Genomic DNA, 10,560 nt, shown 5'->3' on the forward strand with positions numbered 1-10,560 from the left:
TTCAAAAGTCTCGTTTATATTTGATTAACCCTCGTATTAAATGTTGTTCAAACAATCTCTTTCATTAAATACCTTGATAGTTTTTTTGTTTTTATAATTCTGTTGTAGTTTATTCTAAAATAAGAAAAATAAGAAGAAAAATTTGATTCGTTTTTTGGCATTCAACATTTAACAAATATTTACCCTTTTAAGAAATACTATCAAAGATGTTTGTTCTATCCTTAAAAATAGACTTTAATCAATATCCTCAACTTATAAACCATGTACTGATAAAGTCAAAATCATTCTTAAAGACGCCTTCCAGTTATTTGGACAATAAGTGAAAATTGTTACTTCTCAAGATCACAGTATTTTTTGATCACACCTGGTATTATTCAGATTGATACTAATAACAATAATGAAATATTGCGCAAACATAAATAAAATAGTCAGATAATTTTTTGTTTACTAGACAAAACTGTGTTTTTTTCGTATGGTTAAAAAAGTATTCATAGAAAGCAAACAATATTTTTGAATATAATAAATAAAATTATTATAATGAATAGTGTACTATTTTGATCTGAAATATAGAATTATTTAACCATTTTGCATTCTGTGATTAAACTTTGGTAAAAAACTAATATTTGGAAATATTAAAGGAGCAAAAAATTTCAAAACATAATTTAACTGGTTTTTTTGGTACATTTTACATGGTTGATACATTCACACACCATATAAAATGTGTTAAGATGTAATTAAAAATGAAATTTTGAACAAACAATATGTATCAATTTTTTTCTGTAGGTTTTATTGTTTTGGATGACAATATATTCGTAATTGTGAATTAATAATCAAAACCGCTGATGATGACATTCCAACCACTTTCATTGTTGTTATTTCTAAAAATCACATGAATAACAAATCACTATGAATTCTGCTTAAAATGATTATGGTACGATTGATATTTATAATATTCTCTGGATAAAAAGTTAAAGTATAAAAATAATAATAATAAATATTTACTTACAATTGTTTTTATATCGACTATATCCTCCTTGATGAACGTTTTGTTAACATCTGTTTTACTTTCATCGATCACCACTTTATCAATGATATCTACGTTTTCAGTAAAATTTTTAACGTTCACTATGTTCGATTTTTCATCAACAATATCGACATTTTCGATAAATTTCGTATCGTTTTCGACTGTAGTATAGTATTCCTTAAGAATTTTATTATCAACGAAAGTACGAGATTCGTTTACAGTAAAAGTTTCGTCTTGCACATTTCGTATTACTTCTACGTTTTCACTAAAATCTTTTGAAATTGTTGTTGGGTATTCCGAGGTTACGATTTCCGTCAATGTAGTACTTATTATTTTATCAGGAGAATCTTCTTCGGGGTATTTGGGTGTTTTTCCTTTTGGACCTCTATCTCCTGGTTTTTCTGGTAATGTATCACTTCTGGACGGTTTACCTGCCGCTGGTAATTTTTCAGGGCGTTTTTCTACTGGCATTTTTTCTTTTGGACTTTTTTCTTTCACTGATTTATCTGGTGATACATCTTTTTTTGGTGAAACTGAGGGTTTTCCAGCAGCTGGTAAATCCTCGGGGTGCTTTTGTTCTGGTAACTTTTCTTTTGAACTCTTTTCTTTTATTGGTTTTTCAGGCACTTTTTCTCTTTTAGGTGAGACTGAAGGTTTGCCGGCAGCTGGCAAGTCTTCAGGGTGTTTGTCCATCGGTTCTCTGTCTTTTGGAGATTTTTCTTGCACTATTTTCTCTGGTGACGTATCTTTTCTTGGAGATACTGAAGGTTTTCCTGCAACTGGTAGATCTTCGGGATGCTTACGATCAGGTTTCTTATCCTTAGGACTTTTTTCTTTCGTAATTTTTTCTGGTGAAGTATCACGTCGTGGAGATACTGAAGGTTTTCCTGCAACTGGTAGATCTTCGGGATGCTTACGATCAGGTTTCTTGTCTTTAGGACTTTTTTCTTTTGTAATCTTTTCAGGTGAAGTATCCCGTCTTGGAACTACTGAAGGTTTTCCAGCAGCCGGTAGCTCTTTGGGATATTTTTCTTCTGGTGCCCTATCTCTTAAAGTCCTATCGTTGGATTCGATTATATATGTTCTATCCATAGATGTTGGAATATCAGAAATAATTTTTCCATCAACAACGACATAATGTTCAACCAAAGTTGATTGGTTTACTGCGGTCTCAGAAGTTTTTGAATCTTTCACACTAGTTGAGAGCTCTGTAAATTCGTCTCTATGAGTATTTCTCATTTTAGTTGGTGAATCACTTCTTCTAGATGGTTTACCAGCAGCTGGTAACTCTTCTGGATGTATTTTCAATTGTTTTGGCTGTTCCCCGTCTGGTATTTTAGGACCAACTGGTATTCTTCTACCATCTACAATCGTGTAATGTTCTGTAGAGCTGACTTGACTAACTATTGTTTCAGATTCAGTATTTTTGGAAAAGCTATTAGTTGTTTTGTCACTGATATCAGTTGTTTCATATTTTTCTGTGGTTCGTTGAATATCTGTCGTAGGATATCCCTTCGGATAAACTACTGATAAATCTTTTTTAGTAACATGGGAATCTATAGTGTCATATTCAGTTGTGGAGATATCTATCATTTGTTTTAAATTTTCTTGTGTTTCCATATTTAAAAATGTATCCGTTTGAACTATAGTCTTTTTATCTCCTAGTTCTTTGGGATGGATTCTTTTCGAAGGAGCACCAGCTGGAGGTAAGTCTTCTGGATGAAGACGAGTAGGTGAATGCGATTTTGGATGCTTGTCTTCTGGTTTAGTTCGATGATCTTCTGGACGCCTTTTTGTTGAAGGAGCACCTGCTGGAGGTAAATCTTCTGGATGAAGACGAGTAGGTGAATGCGATTTTGGATGCTTGTCTTCTGGTTTAGTTCGATGATCTTCTGGACGCCTTTTAGTTGAAGGGGCACCAGCTGGAGGTAAGTCTTCTGGATGAAGACGAGTAGGTGAATGCGATTTTGGATGTTTGTCTTCTGGTTTAGGTCGATGATCTTCAGGACGACTTTTTGTTGAAGGCGCGCCAGCTGGAGGTAAATCTTCTGGATGAAGACGAGTAGAAGAGTGCGGTACTTTTTCACCTTTTGGTTTTCTTTCAGGTGATGAAGTTTTTCTTGTAGATTTTTGCGTTTCATAAGTGAATTGACCATTCCATCCAGTTTTTCCATAATTTCTATCATTTGAATAAACAAGATCAGTAGTGTCAATATTTTCATCCATTATAATATGACCTCTAGTACCAATAGTGTTTTGAATAGCTGTTGAATCATACACATTAGTTACCATAGTGTTTTTTGAATCTACTCTGTGACCATAGAAATCTTTAGAATCGGTTTCTAGATTCGAATTTTTAATTTGGTGCAAGTCTACATAATTCTCATCCACGTATCTGACAGTAGTATCGTCAGTATTCCCACGATGATCATCCGGACGGCTTTTTTTTGACGAAGCACCTGCTGCAGGAAAATCTTCTGGATGAAGACGAGTAGGTGAATGCGATCTTGGATGCTTGTCTTCTGGTTTAGGTCGATGATCATCTGGTCGAGTTCTTGTTGAGGGAGCACCAGCTGGAGGTAAATCTTCTGGATGAAGACGAGTAGGCGAGTGAGATTTTGGATGTTTGTCCTCTGGTTTAGATCTTTTATCATCTGGACGACTTTTTCTTGAAGGAGCACCAGCGGGAGGTAAATCTTCTGGATGGAGACGAGTAGGAGAATGTGATACTTTTTCTCCTTTCGACCTTCTTTCAGGTGAAGCAGTTTTTCTCGAAGATTTTTGCGTTTCATAAGTAAATTGACCATTCCATCCAGTTTTTCCATAATTTCTATCATTTGAATAAACCATATCAGTGGTATCAATATTTCCATCCATTATAATGTGACCTCTAGTACCAATAGTGTTTTGGATAGCTGTTGTATCATACACATTAGTTACCATAGTATTTTTCGAATCTACTCTGTGACCATAGAAATCTTTAGAATCGGTTTCTAGATTCGAATTTTTAATTTGGTGCAAGTCTACATAATTCTCATCCACGTATCTGACAGTAGTATCGTCAGTATTCCCACGATGATCATCCGGACGGCTTTTTTTTGACGAAGCACCTGCTGCAGGAAAATCTTCTGGATGAAGACGAGTAGGTGAATGCGATCTTGGATGCTTGTCTTCTGGTTTAGGTCGATGATCATCTGGTTGAGTTCTTGTTGAGGGAGCACCAGCTGGAGGTAAATCTTCTGGATGAAGACGAGTAGGCGAGTGAGATTTTGGATGTTTGTCCTCTGGTTTAGATCTTTTATCATCTGGACGACTTTTTCTTGAAGGAGCACCAGCGGGAGGTAAATCTTCTGGATGTAAACGAGTTGGGGAGCGAGATTTTAGGTGCTTATCTTCTGGTTTGGATCGTTGTTCTTCTGGATGCCTTTTTGTTGAAGGAACACCTGCCGCAGGAAAATCTTCTGGATGGAGACGAGTAGGAGAATGTGATACTTTTTCTCCTTTCGACCTTCTTTCAGGTGAAGCAGTTTTTCTCGAAGATTTTTGCGTTTCATAAGTAAATTGACCATTCCATCCAGTTTTTCCATAATTTCTATCATTTGAATAAACCATATCAGTGGTATCAATATTTCCATCCATTATAATGTGACCTCTAGTACCAATAGTGTTTTGGATAGCTGTTGTATCATACACATTAGTTACCATAGTATTTTTCGAATCTACTCGGTGACCATAAAAATCTTTAGAATCAGTTTCTAGATTCGTATTTATAACTTTGTGCAAGTCAATATAATTTTCATCTACATATTTTACGGTGGTATCATTGGCATTATCCTTACTCGTTATTGTTGTACTAGAATAACTATCAGTTGGTGCTAATTTTCTGGAAGTAGAAGAAGTTAATCCATGATCAGTTTTCACGTAAGTTTCGTTGAGGTTCAATGTATTTGATTTATCTCTTCCAGTCAAAGTAGAGCCTGGAATAACTTCATCATCAACATTAGTTACAGTTTTAATGATATTTCCTTTCGAGTCGTAATATGTGGTTGTAGTTGTCGTAGTTGCATTCTTGCCCGTATCTTTAGCAGTTATGTTTTGGATTGTTTCAGTAACGCTAGTTTTTTGATATTGACTAGAATCCGTTTGTTTATTCATTGTATCTGTTTTTTCCATTTCGATGAAATTTTTTGAAGAAGATTTCAAAGAATGCTTATCCGTTGTAGATTTATTTTGTGTAGCGCTTATGTTTGAAGAAGTTTGATTACCTACTTGATGAAAATCTTTAGTAATTTCGGATGATTTTGTTTTCGGCTGTTGCAAATCTGGAATATTACTATCGTATTTGATTGAGGTTTTTGATGATTTTTCTTGATAATGAGTTTCAGGAATAATGTTTGTACCTGATTTTGTTGAAAAATTTTCATCTTTATTCAAACGAGAAGTATTTTCAGCTTCATGATGTTTTCTATCAATAATTCTTTCCTTACCGTCAACAATTTCTATGATGTAACTACTGGACGAACTTTTTTCCGTAGCCGAACTTTCTTGATGAGATGTTGAAGATGAAGTTTGTTCTATCACAGTATTTTTATTTTTAGTCACAGCATTTTTCTTGTCTTCAATTTTGGTATCTTCATAGATAAATTTTCCATTCCAACCAGAGTCATTTTTATTATAAGTTAGTCTCAATTCTTCACTCGGTACGTTCACAGTATATGTTGATCCTGAATTCTGAGAAATCGTATCAGTTTGATCAATTGTAGTATCTCGCAAAATATTTTTATCTGTTATCGTATACGTCGTATTATGTGACAATAAATCGGTTTGATTATTCTGATCTTTTAAAATATTTTTGTTTGTAATATTTTCATGGATAATATTTGAAGACGATGATGTTTGATCTCCTATTTGATGTATTTCTTTCACAGCCTTACTAGATTTTGTTCGGGGTTGTTTTAATTCTGGAATATCTGAATCATATTTTGTAGAACTTTCGGAAGTTTCTTGTTTGTAATGGACTTCTGGAGTAATATTAGTTCCAGATTTCATGTCAAAATGTTCATCATTACTAGAGTGAGCAGCTTGAGCTGATTCGTGGTGTTTCTGATCTATAATTCTCTCCTTTCCGTTAACAATTTCAACTACATAGCTACTGGAAGAACTTTTTGCAATGGAAGAACTTTCTTGGTGAGAAGTTGAAGACGAAGTTTGTTCTACTATAGTTTTTCCAGTACCTTTTGTTACTTGATTTCTAGTTTTTTTATCTTTGTGTAAAGGTTGTTCAACAATGAACTTACCATTCCAACCGGAATCGTTTTTGTTGTATGTTAATTTTAATTCTTCCATAGGTTCAGTTACGGTATATGTAGAATTGGAAATTTGAGATAAATTTGACATTGATTCGTTTAGATTTACTGTAGATTGATTTAAGGTAGAACTAATTTGTTCTATTTGTGCAGAATGTGCTGTATGAGAAGAATCTTCTGAAATAAAATGTCGGTATTCAGTAGAAATAGCACCTGAGTCTTCGTAAGTTGTAATTTTTTCTCCGCTACCTGTTGGTAACTGTTCTGTTACTTTATAAGTAACTACTTTGGCATTTACCGGTAAATGAGACACATCGGAAATTTGTAAACTGGAAGACGAAGATGATTTTGATACATTACCAGATTGAGCAGTCTCGCTTTTCTTAGATACTATTTTTGATGATTTTGTGGCACTTGTACTTGATGAACTTGCGGCAGTAGTTGTAAAAGTTTTCTTTTTCGATTTATTTGTAGAAGTCGCACCACTTTTATTCACTGTCATCTTGGAACACTATTCGTTAAACACTAAATCTAAATAAAAAGCTAACGTAGTTAACGTAATGTGAAGCAAAAACAAAAATACCGCGATTATTTAAAAAATAAATTCGAATAATACGTGTTAGCGCGCTCACGATATTTTTGAAAGTGAAGAGGTAAGGCAGCAAATAACAGCAAGTTACACTGGTGACCGCTACGTCATTGTTGCTCCCACGTTTGTTGTAAATATCTTACTTATATGGCTAGTCTGCGAGGTTCGTATAAGATTCGTCACTTTCTAAAAGATTATTAAATACTTCAAACACCGTATGGCTAATAAAAATCGCTATAAATCAATTACCTTTCATAAAATTGCGATAAGGAACTCATTTTGAGATAACGTTTTCCCAAATACATACTGTCTTACATGAAAAACTTGTTAAAACGTTAAATTTAAACAATTTACACACATTTACACCATAGGCGTAAAGTATTAAATTCATTATTAACCTTACTCAAGGATTCTTTTCGAGGCAACACAAACTTTTATTTAGATTATAACCAAACGAATCTATTCTATATTTTCTCAAATAAGATAATATTATATTAACTACAGGTGCGTAATAATTAACATTTTTCGTTTCAGTTGATGAACAAAATCGTTTTATTATAGTGACTTTATTAATGGTAGTAACGTTGCGGTCATTGATCTAATTCAGAATTTCAAACGAATAAAATCTTTTATTCTCATTCTATATTAGCAAATCATGCAATACAGTGTGAATAACAATTACAAATTGTAAACCTAAAACAGACAATATCTCCGAAGAACGTTGCACATAAAAGGTCGAAGTAATATGTATATAAACTATACGAGGTGTGAAAAATCAATCGATTATACCAAATTATGTGATAGATACTTTTTTAATATATTTTAATAGAAATTTATCGGTCATGTAATCTTTTTATTTTCACGTGTCTACGAGTCATTCATTTATATTGAGTGAAGGCAGTGGCGGCGCAGGATCTAAACTTATTATGACCCTCTGATAGTGCAAGAAAGAGAGAGTATAAAATAAAAAAACACTTGAAATGAATTTTTACTTATTCTTCTTGAGAACATTAAACAAAAATGTAAAAAAAGAAATAATTAGAGAAACAGAAATCTTCTACTTTTGATTTTACTAAACTCCTTAATGATTGGTTCGTAATTTATCTTAGATGCTACATTTACTTCAATAGATAAAACTGCCAAAGCTGATAGTATTTCTTAAATAATTTTCAATTTGTAACGCTCCTTACAGGTATTGTTAACAAAATTCTAATGACAATGTTAATATTTGGGTAAATTTCTTTCAAATCTTTCTCTATGATATATTGGAGCAGATGTTCCAAGTCTTTAATGGAGTTGGGTAAATTTGGGATCATATTTTGTAACTCTTAAGGCTGGAAGTCACTGCTCTCACCTACTTGCAGGACTGTGTGTAAATCCTGACAGTTTTTCAGTATTTCCTCTTTTGAATTAGAAGACATAAATCTCGATTCCATGTTACTTAACACAGAATCAATCATGGTGTAAAAAACATTGCTTCATACCGGCTTTCAACAGTCTCTATAGATTAATCGCTGCCTTCATAATCAAATATCCTTTTCTTCTTGACTACTCTTTTATTTTTAAAATCTTTTGACAAATCATAACTGCTTTTCTTAACGAACTGACGAGCGTCAGACAAGCATTTTTTGAATCCAGTTTGTCGATATTCTTTGATCCAATCACAAAATGTAATGCTTAAATGGACTTGTACAGATTACCATAATTTGCTTATGGTATTGACACGCTTAATAACGCATATGATAAATTCCAAACTAAACATTTCGTTTAAAACGGAATCGCAATCACTGAGTGTGTTCGATTGTTCCGTTTGGCGTTTTAAGTTTTCTGTGTATTCAACAACATCATCAAATTGCAATAATGCAGCCTTCACTGCCTGGATTCTGCTTTTCCACCTTGTGTCTGATAAAAGCTTCACAGTAAGCTTTAATTTATTTTTGTTTTGTTATTAGTTTCCAGCGTTTGCTGGAATGTTTTTTAAGATCAATCGAAAGGTTATTTTTGATATTGATTACCTGTAAAATATGAACGCATAATATACAGTAATTAGGGAGATATTGAGATCCAAATATTTTCTAATGATGTCACAAAAGATTATTCGCCTTTGTAATGTGTGCTTGGCACCGAGTATCTACCAGATAGTCTAGAATAAGAAAAACCTTGTGGATTTTCCAGACTTCTTCAAATTTATTTTCGTCTGTGAGGCCCTTAGCCCCGCAAGGCGCCGCCTCTGACTGAAGGTATACCAGCAACATCAACAAAGTTAAAATTAAGTGTCTCAGTCATTCGAATTTACTGACAAAACATAATATTGTTATGTGTAACTGAAGTGTATTTATTTTGATGATTTCATGATTGCGGTACAAATTCTGAGATTCAAATGTGTATAATTAAAACACGTGGTCTGTTGTATTTCTCTGTTCATTGATTTGCAATCATTTTCATTTTTGATGCATCATGTTCGCTCGCATTCTTAAAATTCAAAAATTTTATGGATTTTATTGTTTTTGTCTTATTTGTTTGTATCAGAAGAACAAATGGCATTTGATGAAGGCGAAGGACCAGAAATACTAAAAGTCAGAATTGATACATGCTATAAAGTTGACAAAACTCTTCAATCATGTTTATTCAACCACTGAAATTCCAAAAGACTGGTTAAAATCCGAATTCATAACTTTGCCAAAAAAAAACAACGTCCAAAGCACTGTAGTGTCTATAGACTGATAAGTCTTATGAGTCACACTACGAAAATATTCTTAAGAATTAGAAATAAGTGCAAAGAAAATCAAGACGTAACTCAATTCGGCTTCAGAAAAGGGCTGGGAACACGAGAAGCACTTTTTCACTGAATATATTACTACAAAAATGCCGGGATCAACGGACAGATGTATTTGCAGTCTTTATCGATTACTAAAAGGCATTCAATCTAGTAGAACACGGCAAGTTAATAAATATATTAAGGGAAAAAGGAGTTGATAGTTCCGACGTAAGAATCATCGAAAAATTATATTGGAATCAACGGAAAATCGATAGAAGAATGTAAAATCTTAAGAGGAATCAGACAAGGTTGCATACTCTCACCAATATCATTCTCAAGATACCGTGGACAGCTATGCAAACTAACGATGCAGTCCTTAACACTAAATGCAGGAAATTAGCTTATTTAGGGCACATTGAAGGTGGTAGAGGAATGGGATAAGAGAAGTAGGACAGTTATTTAGACTAGCTCAAGATAGAGAGTTTTGCCATGCTGATCGTCAGCTTCAAGGGGACGCACGCTAAGAAGAATGTTTGTATTTGCTTTTATTTGCTCTCGGTTGTTTCCGCGATCCATATTTTTTTCTCAACATTTTTCTCTTTTATATTTTTGTCCAATTCCGTACGATTGCTTATCGTTTATTTTGTATATTTCAGTTAATTTATGAAGTATATACGTTTTTATGTTTAGTTCTCTATATGCTATTTTATTTTAGTCTGTTTCACGTGATAATTCTACTTTGCAATTAAAATAAATCATTAATTAAGAAACTTTGATTATCACTTCGTTTTCAAATAAAATTTTTCTTCAATAAAAAATGATATTATTCAAATACTTATGTGCCATTATCAGGCTTGATTTTTTCCTTGTTGGGCTGTTTTAT

At 33.2% G+C, this 10,560-nt stretch overlaps 1 protein-coding gene across 2 annotated transcripts in view; it reads right to left on the reverse strand.

Annotated features, from left to right (window-relative positions):
- LOC130892050 (titin-like) overlaps positions 1-7,314 on the reverse strand; it is a 43,281-nt gene extending 35,967 nt beyond the window's left edge. The window contains exons 1-2 of one of the 2 annotated variants that reach the window (XM_057797257.1): positions 7,169-7,314; positions 1,007-7,105 (exon numbers count right to left, since the gene is read on the reverse strand). In XM_057797257.1, coding sequence (XP_057653240.1) covers positions 1,007-6,832 — 5,826 coding nt within the window. In that variant the 5' untranslated portion in view covers positions 6,833-7,105; positions 7,169-7,314. The other variant, XM_057797256.1, reaches the window with a different exon arrangement.
- Between the last annotated feature and the right edge of the window lie 3,246 nt (positions 7,315-10,560).

Source organism: Diorhabda carinulata, chromosome 3 (genome assembly GCF_026250575.1).
Source record: "Diorhabda carinulata isolate Delta chromosome 3, icDioCari1.1, whole genome shotgun sequence".
Lineage (NCBI taxonomy): Eukaryota > Metazoa > Arthropoda > Insecta > Coleoptera > Chrysomelidae > Diorhabda > Diorhabda carinulata.